This window comes from Staurois parvus, unplaced genomic scaffold (assembly GCF_062004578.1).
Source record: "Staurois parvus isolate SC_StPar_1 unplaced genomic scaffold, SC_StPar_1.0 ptg000708l, whole genome shotgun sequence".
In the NCBI taxonomy this organism is placed as follows: Eukaryota; Metazoa; Chordata; class Amphibia; order Anura; family Ranidae; genus Staurois; species Staurois parvus.
The window spans coordinates 8194162-8208230 of NW_028318504.1; the positions used below are offsets into that span (position 1 = coordinate 8194162).

The 14069-nt window shown below is 43.6% G+C and overlaps 1 protein-coding gene across 2 annotated transcripts in view; it reads left to right on the plus strand.

The window, feature by feature from the left end:
* The window catches only part of LOC149445826 (uncharacterized), a 43169-nt gene that overhangs the window by 8133 nt on the left and 20967 nt on the right, over positions 1–14069 (plus strand). The window contains exon 3 of one of the 2 annotated variants that reach the window (XM_089653362.1): positions 11848–11997. In XM_089653362.1, the coding sequence (XP_089509488.1) occupies positions 11848–11997 (150 nt within the window). Of the gene's footprint in view, positions 1–1096; positions 6880–11847; positions 11998–14069 lie in introns of those variants that run through there. The other variant, XM_089653361.1, reaches the window with a different exon arrangement.

Genomic DNA, 14069 nt, shown 5'->3' on the forward strand with positions numbered 1-14069 from the left:
TCCCTGTCAGGAGCTCCGTGCCCCGAGGGATCGGCGTAGTGGTCCATCTGCTTCGGGGGAAGGACAAAGCACACCCCTAAGTGCACTTTTTCATGTGGTGTTTTACACTTGCACTTTTTTTGTGATCCACTTACAGGTTTTTTCGTTATCTGCACGTTTGCGGACTTAAAAAAAAAATGGCCTCCTATGAGCAAGAGTTCTTACACAGGATCTTGGCTGTTTGCAGGGAAGTGCAAAGTTACCACCTGTCAGCACAGTGAGCAGAGATGTTTGTGTGAAGAGCAGACAGTGACCATTCCGACGCAGAGAAGCTGATGTGATCCCTATGTGTACTGAACTGATATACTGAGTCCCCAGCAGTAAACCAGCAATCTGTCTCTGGAGTAAAACGGCAGTCCCCATGTTCAGCTCAGAATCCCACGCCAAAAAAGCAAGCCAGTTCCTTGCTGTAGAACGGTGGTTCTCAACCTTCCTAATGACACGACCCTTTAATACAGTTCCTCCTGTTGTGGTGACCCCCAACCATAAAATTATTTACCCAGTAATTATAATTCATGAGTGTCGTTTTACCTCCAATACTGCTGCTTTCAACACAGTAGCTGCTTTTAACAGAGTAGCTGCTTTCAACACAGCAGCTGCTTTCTACACAGTAGCTGCTCTTTACACATCCTAAATATGTGTTTTCTGATGGTCTTAGGGGACCCCTGTGAAAGGGTCGTTCGACCCCCAAAGGGGTCGCGACCCACAGGTTGAGAACCACTGCTGTAGAATATATCTGCTCTCCCAGCATCCCTCTCCTTCAGCTCTCTAGTATTTGTAGTGCACTCAAGACTACAGTATGTATCGGCTATAAGGGTCCCAGGATCCTTTGCTGTCAGAACTGGATCCACTATATGAACAGGAAGAGATGTAGCAGTCCTAGTACTGGGCACTAGGGGGAAAAGTATTAATCATAGTCTCCTCTGTAAATGTCCCTGAAAGGCATAATGATATAGCTAGCACCTGGCTACACCCTAAACAAAGGACCGTAGTAGAATAATATTTTGTAGCCTCTAATACATAATCCATCTTTTTGCCTTTTTTCCTTGTTTTGCAGTTGTTTCATCGGCAGCCGCTGTGACTCTCTGCTCCTATCTTTATGTTTTGCTCCGCGATGAAGTCCACTTCCAGGTCATGAAGCCCCCAGAAAACTACATAAAGTTGGGAGAAAGTTACTATTTTGCCATCTCTACCTTTCTGGCTGCTGTTTGCGCAGCTCTTCTTAGTTGTTGTGCAAGGAAGTACAGAAGAGGCTATGACACGGAAAACCCTGTCTCAGGCACTGAAGTTACCACTCCTCTACTGCAGGACTGTGAGAGCCCAGATACCCCAGGGGAGTATGGGTAATACGTAGGACCATGCAACATGGGCAGCCTAAGGTTCCCAAGTTGGGGAAATGGAAGCTAGCAGGACTTGTCAGGATTTGCAGCTACTCAGCCAATGGCTGACTTCTACTGTGCAATCTAGCATAGGACCAAATATTTGCATTGAAGGAAACCTTTTCATGGGCAAATGAAGTATAAGATTCCCACTCACTATAAAAGGGACTCCTCCATGCCATAAGGCCTGGTTCACACGTATGCATGTTGCAATCTGCTGCGGGGGAAAAAAAGTCCCTGACCCTATCTAAAAACACAGCAGTTGAAAACACACAGATGTGAACGAGCCCCATAGGAAATCATGTTAAATGGACTGTAGTGAGTTTGTGCAAAACGCAAACAGCACTATAAAACACATAAATGTGAACCAGGCCTGAGTTATCGATCATTTTCCTGTCCACTAGTGTAAAGAGTAAACTCCATTTTCATTGTGAAAAAAAAACAATCCCTTCTGGGTGATCTATGTACATTTCAGGGAATTTACCAAACGTAGAAGATGCCTACCTGATTCTGCTCTGAAAAAAAGGCTCCTTGTTTGTCAATGGCTTGTGTTACACAGGCTTCAGCTTTTGTAAGAGCAGCTTTGTTGAAGCTTTTAAAGTACCATTCAGCTCCAATTTGTAAATGTTGAACACAGATCCTAATGGGAGTGCTGTTTGCCACTTGAAGCAAGCTGCTAGCAGGCTTCAGCAGGTTATCAACAAGCTTTAAAGCAGAGTTCCACCTGAAGAAAAAAAAAAAATGAAGTCAGCAGCTACAAAAACTGTAGCTGCTGACTTTTAAAGTACAGATACTTACCTGTCCCTCGGTCCAGCGGTGTCCTCACCACCGCTGGTTTCACCGACAGTCTTCTCTCCCTGGCGCCGGCATCTTCAGTGTGGGCACCCGGTTGTGATTGCTTGCGGTTTCACAGCCAGATGCCCACTGCAAATGCACGAGAAGCGCTGAGCTTTCTGAATGGCCCCGTAGTCTTCTGGTACCTGTCATGTCCTAGAAGAAGACTACAGGGAGGGAGGGGGGAGAGGAAAATTTCTGCTTTCGATCGCCTAGGCGACCGCAGCGGAAGTGGGAGCGGGTACCTGTCAAATTCGGGTACCCACTCCCCGAAGGTGCCAACCCTTAATGGGGAGCGGGGGACAATGGCTTAAAGCGGAAATTCCCCTTTTGGGTGGAGCTCCGCTTTAAGAAGCGTTAAAGCCAGCGTGTTTCAAGCGGCAATCAGCACTCCCATTAGGATCTGTGTTGAACATTTATAAACTGGAGCTGAATGGTACTCTAAAAACTTCATCAAAGCTTACTGTTCACACTGCTCTTATTCAAGCTGGAGCCCCTGTGAACCAAGCCTATACCTTTTTGGATTCTGAATATGAGTATGCAGAGGTTGCCTAAAATCTGACTTCTGGGAAAATCAACCAATCACACGAGCAGGAAATTACATTTCTGGAGGTGTTCCATACACCATCTGTGTACAGAACACCTCCAGGTTACCATATTGCATTGAATTTGACAGTTACAGCGCTGCAGATAGAAAAGGAAAGGTCATTTTTTTAAATAAATTACAGTATGTCTTGTGTTTCAATTGTATATGTTGTTGTTTTTTTAATTTTACTATACGTTTTTCCCACAAATGTAGAGTTAACCTTTAGTTAGTGCCATAACCATTTGTGTCCCTGGCCTTTTTTTCCCCTAGAACTTCCTTGAGTCTGGGAGCATTTTATGTATTTATTTTTTTTGTGGGGGGGGGGGGGGTACGCAGATGTTTTTATTTTTTAGGTTTTACTTAAGATGAGAAATTTAAAAAAAAATGTTTGTAATTTCCAATGCAACTTACATAATTAGTGCAGCCCCAGATATTTGCCCCAAAGTAGAATTGTCATGGTCCGCTGATGTAGCCTCCCTAGCGGTCTGATTATGTCCATATTTCTGTGCTCAAAGCGGTACTTTTTTTGCATGGAAATATGTATTTTTTTTCATAGTAGGCCTGTAATTTTTACAAATAACTCACTGAAATCTGTCCGAACAAGAGTCTAGTAAACATCCCGGGTAGGATAAAATTTGAAACACGAAATCATAAATTCTAATTTAATAAATAATCATAAAAAATACATTTATTTCAATAATATAATCAAACCAAAAACACTGAAATTTGAAATATAGCGCCAAGTTCGCACATCACTGAGCAAAGTCGCAAAATCGTTTTCAGTGACTGATGATGAATTTCCCCCACGAATCATTATCACTCAATTCTGCAAGTGGTTCTGATTTACTATCGCTGTTCTCTAGCCGGTCTAAAACCGCTTTTGACCTAAAGGGACGCTTTTTGGACATTTCTCAGTTTCCAGGTACAAAGAACAGTAAAAATGCAGGCAAGGCACAGGACAAAGCACTCGGGACAAAATGTATGTGAAATGGTTTGATACAGTAATGTTATACTGTGTGATTTCAGTGTATTTAGTGAATGTCACTTTTTGACATTTTTAAATTTCCTGCCGTTCCATCCCCGTACGTCCCGACGTCGCAGGGAATGGAACCTGGAAGACAGATGCCGGCATCCGCCGTAGGACATTACAGGGGACACTGCAGAAGGGACATCGCGGGAGCACAGGACAAGGTAAGTACACAAGGGATCCCGGAGCAACGCTGCAGTGTATTCCCGAGTGTAGCTCGGGGTTACCGCTTGTGGTGTTGAAACTTTACCCCGAGCTACACTCAGCATTACCTCCAGGGAGCTTAAGGATATCAAAAAATTGGGATTTTTATGACTCATAAAATTTGTAAAAGTGAAGGTCTGAATTTTACATTAGGACAAAGTTATTCCCCTTTTTTGATGCCACATTGTGAGGCATTCAGTCTCCAGTTTGTGTAAATTATGACATGGTCAAGTTGGCTTGACGAGGACACATTAACCATTTGCCGCCCGCCCTATGGCCGAATGGCAGGCTGCAAATGTCATCAGCGTTCCGAGTGAACGCCATATGGCGTCCTCCCGCACATGCGCAGATTGCGCTCCTGCAGAGCGGCGTGATCTGTCACCGGCCGTGTACCTCGGACACGGCCGATGACAGATCTGAGTACCGGCCCCCGTTGCTGGTACCATGTGACTTGCTGTGACCAATCACAGCAGGTCACATGACAGTTGTATACAATGGATGGCTTCATTCATGCCATCCATTGTATACTACTGCCTAGCTGTGAATGGTCACAGCTAATCACATGCACATGTCATGTGATTAGCTGTGGCCAAATCACAGCTAAGCACACAAAAAAAAAAACCCTGAATGAATCGATGTCATTCAGGTAAATGCTTGCTTATAGCAAAGTAATTCTTCGCTATAAGCAAATTGTGTAAAAAAAAAAAAAAAAAAATACTGATCACTTCCCCAAAGCAGTACAATGTTACTATGGTAACATTGTACTACTTTGGTCTTAGTAAAATATGAAAAAAAATCTTAAGAAAAAAAATATAATTTTTTTTATTCATACTGTCACCAGTCAGTGTCCCTGATCACCGCCATGCCAGTTTTATGATGACGCTGTACTGCACTGGTGACAATATGTACAAAAAAAAAAAATAGTGAAACTAATTTTTTTAATTTTCCGAAAAATGACAAAAAAAAAATACAACTTCAAAAAACTCGCCATGCCTCTTATGAAGTACGTCGGACTGTCTACTCTGCAAAAAGGGGTCATTTGGGGATATCTGTACTATTCTGACATTCTTGGACCTCAAGAAATTAGATTGGCTGTCAGTACTTCAGGATTGATCAATATTCAGATCTATACCATAGTTTGTGAACTCTATAACTTTCCTACAAACTAAATAATACATCCTAATTTGGGTTATTTTCACCAAAGACATGTAGCAGAATACATCTCGGCCTAAATTTATGAAGAACAATTATTTATTTGCAAACTTTTATAACCGAAACAAAGAAACATTTTTTTTTCAAAATTTTTGGTCTTTTTTTGTTAATTTAGCAAAAAAATAAAAACCCCAGCAGTGATTAAATACCACCAAAAGAAAGCTCTAGTTGTGTGAAAATGATAAAATTTTAGTTTGGGTACAATGTTGTATTACCGCGCAATTGTCATTCAAAGTGTGAGAGCGCTGAAACCTGAAAACTGGCCTGGGCAGGAAGGTGTAAATTTGCCCGGTATGGAAGTGGTTAAGCATGACGGTTACTTTTTTACAGGTTTGTGATTGCTAAAACTCCAAATGACATTGTGTACACTTACGGGAACTGCAGTAAAACCAAACGGCATTTAGATCAGGAGACCTCATTGTAGAGAGGTTACATCTGTGAAGGGATTTTTATGTAGTATATCATTTAATTTATTTCTCTTTATGGTCTAGATTTGGTCAGTGGAGACCGGATTTAGACCCCCCATGCAGAAACAGATCACTTGTGATCTGCTGCTGGCTGCAATCAACCACATATAGGAGTGATCTGCTGCTGTACGGAGAGGCAGGTAGGGGCTGCTCCAGCTCTGGCCAAGCCTCCATTTGAGGAAGTGCTCTGATGTCACTTGTGATGTCACTGACAGCCAGCAGTTGCAGCCCACATGCTAGCCGGGAACCAACAAAACAGTACTGGGATGAATACCTGCTATTTCTGTGCCATTGTAATAGTCCACTGAGGACTCGAGTGGTTAAAATCCAATGCTTCCAACCAAAGAATGGTCATATTATGGGGAAGGTATTAGGGAAGAGGCAGGACATATATAACAATAATATACAAATATTGGTATCTGTTTAGGACCTTTGCAGGGACTGTAGATCAGACCAGTATACAAAAGTAGTAAGGGTCTGCTATGGGGGTGTCTGATAAGTGTGTAGAATTATTAGAATTATTTTTTTTGTATTTGCTGGTAAACATGTTTTAAATATCAGCACCACCCAAAAATGATTTAATTGTAAACCAATTCAGGCACGTTCAGTCAAACTCTGTCTTTATACATTTATAATGGTGTCGCTCATCCCAGTGGATTCTCCATTATGCTGTATAAGCAGATAATTTGGGAGTCCAGCTGTGATAGTGACCCCCTTCATTATGGCTACATGACTGGGGTGGGGACACAAACTGCTGCTAGGAAATGTCACGGATATCATGTCTGAGAAATAGCAGTCAGCTGATGGTTGTCTTCCTGTGCTCATCCAAAATGAAGGCGATCGACTTGGCTGTTGACCTTTTTAATTTGCACTTCTAACACCGATGCTATGTGTGTATTTTCCTTTTACAGTGTTATATTTATATATTTTATGTGAACATATCCTACGGGCACTAATCTGTAACCACTGGCCTTATGACTGCTGAACCTTACATACAGGAGATTTTGCATTCTGGTAAATTGATTACAGTCCCTTCTGCTATTTCAGTGTTATGTTGTCTGCAATACCATTATGTTGCACTGTCATTTTTACATTTTTATGTTCTCAATTAAAATAATTACGAGGAAATAATTGTACATTTAATATTTTCCGAGGTTGAAAAGATGTTGTATCTGAGTGTGTGCGAGAGAGAGCGTAGATACGTATGTGTGTGGCGCATTCTGTGTGAAAACATCCAAGCAATGTGAGCTTATCTCTTGCAGATATGACCGTATAATATTAGAAACTGGAGAATTCTAGTCCCATTTAGTGATGTCGAGCATATACAGTATCACAGAAGTGAGTACACCCCTCACATTTTTGTAAATATGTTATTCTATCTTTTCATGTGACAACACTGAAGAAATGACACTTTGCTACAATGTGACGTAGTGAGTGTACAGCTTGTATAACATGTAAATTTGCTGTCCTCTCAAAATAACTCAACACAGCCATTAATGTGCAAACCGCTGGCAACAAAAGTGAGTACACCCCTAAGTGAAAATGTCCAAATTGGGCCCAATGTGTCAATATATTGTGTGGCTGCCATTATTTTCCAGCACTGCCTTAACCCTCTTGGGCATGGAGTTCACCAGAGCTTCACAGGTTGCCACTGGAGTCCTCTTCCACTCCTTCAGGATGACATCACAGAGCTGGTGGATGTTAGAGACCTTGAGGTCCTCAACCTTCCATTTGAGGATGCCCCACAGATGCTCAATAGGGTTTAGGTTTGGAGACATGCTTGGCCATCACCTTTACCCCTCAGCTTCTTTAGCAAGGCAGTGGTCATCTTGGAGGTGTGTTTGGGGTCGTTGTCATGTTGGAATACTGCCCTGCGGCCCAATCTCCTAAGTGAAGGGATCATGCTCTGCTTCAGTATGTCACAGTACATTTTGGCATTCATGGTTGCCTCAATGAACTGTAACTCCCCAGTGCCGGCAGCACTCATGGCCCAGACCATGACATTCCCACCACAATGCTTTACTGTAGGCAAGACACACTTGTCTTTGAACTCACCTGGTTGCCGCCACACACTCTTGACTCCATCTGAACTAAATCAGTTTATCTTGGTGTCATCAGACCACAGAACATGGTTCCAGTAATCCATGTCCTTAGTCTGCTTGTCTTCAGCAAACTGCGTGCTTTGTGCATCATCTTTAGAAGAGGCTTTCTTCTGGGACAACAGTCATGCAGACCAATTTGATGCAGTGTGTGGCATATGGTCTGAGCACTGACAGGCTAACCCCCCACCCCTTCAACCTCTGCAGCAATCATACGTCTATTTGCCAAAGACAATCTCTGGATATGACGCTGAGTACATGCACTCAACTTCTTCGGTTGACCATGGCGAGGCCTGTTCTGAGTGGAACCCGTCCTGTTAAAAATTGCTCTATGGGCTCGGCCACCGTGCTGCTGCTGCAGTTTCGGGGTCTTAGCAATCTTATAGCCTAGGCCAGTGGTCGGCAAGCCGCGGCTCGCGAGCCACATGCGGCTCTTTACACGCTTTAATGCGGCTCTTGTGTGCCAGGCGCCCGCTCCCCTCCCTCCTCTCGGGCGGCAGGGACTCTGCAGCGTGATCCAAAAAAAAACAGCCAGGGCAGCGCGCTCAAATGCAATGATTGGCCAGTCTCGCTGCCACTCACATCCTGATAGCCAGTGATTGGCTGTCAGGATGTGTGTAGGCGGGGCAGCGTGACGAACGTGAGAGGAGCTAGGCTCCTCTCACAGTCCGCCCTGAAGACCGGAACGGCGCGGGAACACGGCGAGAGGAACGCGCGGAGCAAAGGTAAGTGAATTGACACAGGGGGGACTTGGCTTACTACTTGCTACTTACTTACTACTACTATATGGGGGATAAATTAATATGGGGGATGAATTACTATAGGGGGGATGAATTACTATATGGGGGATGAATTACTATATGGGGGATGAATTACTATAAAAACTTATTGAAACTAAAAACAGTGTACCATCCTATGTATTTTCAGTTTTAAAAATGTGGCTCTCAAAATAAATTTCAATCGTGGTTTTGGCGAGATTTGGCTCAGTTGAAAAAAAAAGGTTGCCCACCACTGGCCTAGGCCATCTTTATGTAGAGCAACAATTTTTTTTTTTTTTCTCCAGATCCTCCGAGTTCTTTGCCATGAGGTGCCATGTTGAACTTCCAGTGACCAGTATGAGAGAGTGGGAGTGATACCAAATTTAACACATCTGAGACCTTGTAACACTGACGAGTCACATGACACTGGGGAGGGAAAATGGTTTATTGGGCCCAATTTGAATATTTTCACTTAGGGATGTACTCACTTTTGTTGCCAGTGGTTTAGACATTAATGGCTGTGTGTTGAATTATTTTGAGGAGACAGCAAATTTACACTATTATACAAGCTGTACACTCACTACTTTACAGTGCAGCAAAGTGTCATTTCTTCAGTGTTGTCACATGAAAAGATAGAATAAAATATTTACAAAAATGTGAGGGGTGGACTCACTTCTGGGAGATACTGTATATTGCAGTTCCATAGATTTTTATTGTGACATTCAGCTGCACAGATGCAGCCTCTGTGTTCCAGTATGACATTAGTGCTGGGGAAGGTCCCTGAACGCACTGTTTGTACCCGCACCCACATGGATGTCATTTAGGGATACAGTGGCTGTGTCCATGCAGCCCCATGTTCCAGTAGACGACAATGGGATGCTGGCATGGGGATGCACGCTACACCTGTTTATCCCCATGCTGGCAAAACACAGCCCTGCACAGGGCACATATGCAATCACCCTGTCTAAATGAAGCCTTAACATGCTCACATCAGGTGTGCCCATCAGTGCTTCTTTATATCGGGTGTCCTCATAATAGTGCCCCCTTACATCAGGTGTCCTCATCAGAGCGCCCACTTACATCAGGTTTCTACAGCCGGTACCCTATTACATAAGGTTCCCCAATCACAGAGACCTCTTACATCAGATGTACCCATCAGCGTGCCCCCATCAGTAAAGTATTCCTACCAGAGTGCCCAATTACATTAGGTTTCTGCAGCAGAAGGCCCACTTACATCTGGTGTCTCCCACCAGTTTGCCCCCTTTACGTCAGTTGCCTCTATCAGAGGTCCCCTTTACTTCGGTGTCATCATCAAAGTACCCCTTTTATCATATTTCCCCTTTAATTCGTAATGGTAAACCCCATGCATCTGAAAATGCAGCATGTTTTCTGGTGAGTGAAACCACATGGTGCTGCGGTTCCGTGCGGCCACATACACTATATTGCCAAAGCTATTGGGACACCCCTCGAAGTCATTGGATTCGGGTGTTTCAATCAGCTCTATGGCCACAGGTGTATAATATCAAGCACCAAGGCATGCAGTCTACTTCCACAAACATTTGCAAAACAATGGGTCGCTCTCAGGAGCTCAGTAAATTCAAGTGTGATAGGTTGCCACCTGTGTAATAACTCCATCTGTGACATTTCCTTGCTACTAAATATTCCATGGTAAACTGTTAGTGGTATTATAACAAAGTGGAAGCAACTGGGAACAACAGCAACTCAGCCACCAAGTGGTAGGCCACGTATGCTGTAGCCGGAATGGTGTTGACTTGTAAGAAAATTCTCAGCCGACAAAGGCAAACATAGGCAAACACAGCTACTTACTAGCATAGTAGAAGAGGAAGCTGTTCTTTGCTTATGATCATGTGTTTTTTTTTTTTTTCTGTTTGACTATTTCCGTACGATTACTGCATCAGACGTTGTATTTACGTACGATAAAAATTTTCTAGCTTTCTAGGTTTTTATCATCCGAAAAGAAAGAATTGGCTGTCAAAAGCACTATACTAACGATCGTATATTCGGCCATTTGTTCCTCGTATTGAAGTGTTCGTACGATTTTCTTGTCATTTGTACAGCCCATTACTGTGTCTCCCAAAATGCTAGAAACAGCACTCTACAGGGACCTTGCTCTCCCAGTGGGTCCAACCAGCATGAGGGGACACTTCCCCCATTTACCTGACTGCCACACACTGGAGTTTATGCACTAAAGCTGGAGAGTGCAAAATCAGGTGCATAGAAACCAATCCGCTTCCAGGTTTTATTGCCAAATCTTAATTGAACAAGCTGAGGTTATAAGCTGATTGGCTACCATGCACAGCTGCACCAGATTTTGCGCTCTCCAGTTTTAGTAAATCAACCCTATAGTAAGCACCACACATATAAAAGAGAAAGTGAGTGCCACACCAATAGTTGAAAAAATCCAAAAGTCTAAAGCAGTACAATGGAATGACAACAGATGTTATAGCCAACACGTTTCGGGGGTTACTAAAGTCTACCTTCATCAGGGCTTTTAAAGCTGTGAAGAACTAGGAGGCAGAACTTTTGGAAAAATGTTTCAGAAGCTAATGTTCCTTAATGCTAAAGAAGCAAATAGTGCTCCAGTTTTAGTAAATCTCCCCCCCACTACATCCCTCCATCAGTATGTGGCATGGATGAGATTTAAATATGCAACTGTGTGGCAGTGAATTAGGTTCCTTGTAGCCCCATTGCTAGGGGTGGGTTCAGAAACCTGGCTGCAGTAGCAGGCGATCGGTGTCCTCCTCGCTTCCCCTCTCCTTGCAACTCCAAGTTTGAGGGTGCAGTGGGGTGCCACATCCTTCACAGAAACCACTGACAGGTCCTCAGTCTTATAGCCACCATCATTCAACCCACTTCCTCTGAGCCCATGTCATCGTGGACCCACCCCAGCCTGTGATTGGACAGTGAAAGGTGAAGCAGCACACTCATAAGCTCATATCTATGTTACTCTGGTTTCTCCCCCTATACGTATGCTTCTTGTCTGCACATTCACTGATTGGTCCATTGTTCTGCTTCTTCCTCAAACTCCAGCTCTACTGTACAGGCTGATACAGAGTCAAAGTTAGTTACAATACTTACATCCACTAATGATTACAGCTGCATTTGTTTGTGTTTTATATCTGCTTGCAGTTTAGCTTTACCTTCATTTCTACAATTGTGTTTACTATTGTGTTTGGGTCTTGTTATGATGTAAACTGGCCATAGTGCTTTTTTTTTTTCAGCCAGTGAGCTGTATGAACAGACAGATTCCTCCATCCACCTCATTCCTGTTTGTTTTCATTCATTCAGCCTGCTGGCTGAACGAAAACGGAAAAAAAAAACAAAAAAAGAACCATCTGTGGTCAATTTAACCTCCAGAAGATTTTTACCAGGTAATTTTTTTGTTATTTATCACAGTGCTACTTTAACTGGCAATTGCACGGTCATGCAACACTGTAGCTAAGTTAAATTTATATTATTTTTTTTCACACAAATAGAGCTTTCTTTTGGTGGTATTTGATAACCACTGGGTTTTTTATTTCTTGCGATATCAACGAAAACCCAATATTTTCTACTTTCTGTTATAAAACATGTCCAATTAAAAAAAAAAATCAAATTTCTACTTAAATTTTGGTCAAAATGTACTCCACTACATGTCTTTGGTAAAAAAAAATACCAATAAGTATGTACACTGCTCAAAAAAAAAATTAAGAGTATAGCATCAAGTCAATACTGAAAGCTGAAAATCAGCCTGGGTACGAAGGGCGTAAAATTGCCCTGTAGGAGTATAGCATCAAGTCAGTGAAACTCCTGGGATATTGATCTGGTCAGGTAAGTAGCAGAGGGGGTTGTTAATCAGTTTCAGCTGCTTTGGTGTTAATGAAATTAACAACAGATGCACTAGATGGTCAACAATGAGACGACCCCCAAAACAGGAATGGTTTTACAGGCAGAGGCCACTGACATTTTTTTCCCTACTCTTTTCTGACTGTTTTTCACCAGTTTTGCATTTGGCTAGGATCAGTGTAACTACTGGTAGCATGAGGCGATACCTGGACCCTACAGAGGTTGCACAGGCAGTCCATCTCCTCCAGGATGGCACATCAATACGTGCCATTGCCAGAAGGTTTGCTGTGTCTCCCAGCACAGTCTCAAGAGCATGGAGGAGATTCCAGGAGACAGGCAGTTACTCTAGGAGAGCTTGATAGGGCCATAGTAGATCCTTAACCCATCAGCAGGACCAATATCTGCTCCTTTGTGCAAAGAGGAACAGGATGAGCACTGCCAGAGCCCTACAAAATGATTTCCAGCAGGCCACTGGTGTGAATATCTGACCAAACAATCAGACTTCATGAGGGTGGCCTGAGGCCCTCTAGTGGGCCCTGTGCTCACTGCCCGGCACCTTAGAGCTTGATTGGCATTTGCCATTGAACACCAGAATTGGCAGGCCCACCACTGGCGCCCTGTGCTTTTCACAGATGAGAGCAGGTTCACCCTGAGCACATGTGACAGACGTGAAAGGGTGTGGAGAATGTTATGCTGCCTGTAACATCGTTCAGCATGACCGTTTTGGTGGTGGGTCCTTGATGGCCTCCTGTGGCGAGAGTATGCAGGCATTTCCTGGAGGATGAAGGAATTGATACCACTGAATGGCCCCCACGCTCGCCTGACCTAAATCCAATAGAACATCTCTGGGCTATCATGTTTGGGTCCATCCGATACTGCCAGGTTGCATCTCAGACTGTCCAGGAGCTCTGTGATTCTCTGGTCCAGATCTGTGAGGAAATCCCCCAGGACACCATCCGTCATCGCATTGTCAGGCATGCATACAAGCACGTGGGGGCCATACAAACTACTGAGGACCATTCTGAGTTGCTGCAAAGGACTAGCGTGCTGCATCATTGTTTCACTTTGATTTTCGGGGTGTCTTTGAATTCAGTCCTCTGTAGGTTGATAGTTTTCATTTCCATCAAACGATGGGACATCCTTACAAGAGATGAGCGAATCGAACATGGCGAAGTGGAATTCGTTTCGAATATTGGGAAATATTCGATTCGCGCCGAATCCGAAAATTAGCCAACTTCGGATGCACGAATCGAATTTTCCCAAAAATGGCGGCGACATGTGTGGCGACGGAGCGGGGATCTCTGGGAAGGCGCGCAGACAAGGCGCGCTGACCCATAATGCATTCATTCATGACATGTGATCGCATTAGCCAATCAGCAGCCAGCACTGTGTAATGGTGGAGCTATAAATTGCGGCCATCTTACAATTCTCCATTAGCCTGCAGTCATTCAAGAGAGACAGACCTGTCTGTATTAGGGACAGAGTTAGGGCCAGAGAGACTTTAGGGCCACAGAATTGTTACTGAGGGACAGACACAGAATTGTTACTGAGGGACAGACACAGAATTGTTACTGAGGGACACAGAATCGTTCCTCAGGGACAGACACAGAATCGTTCC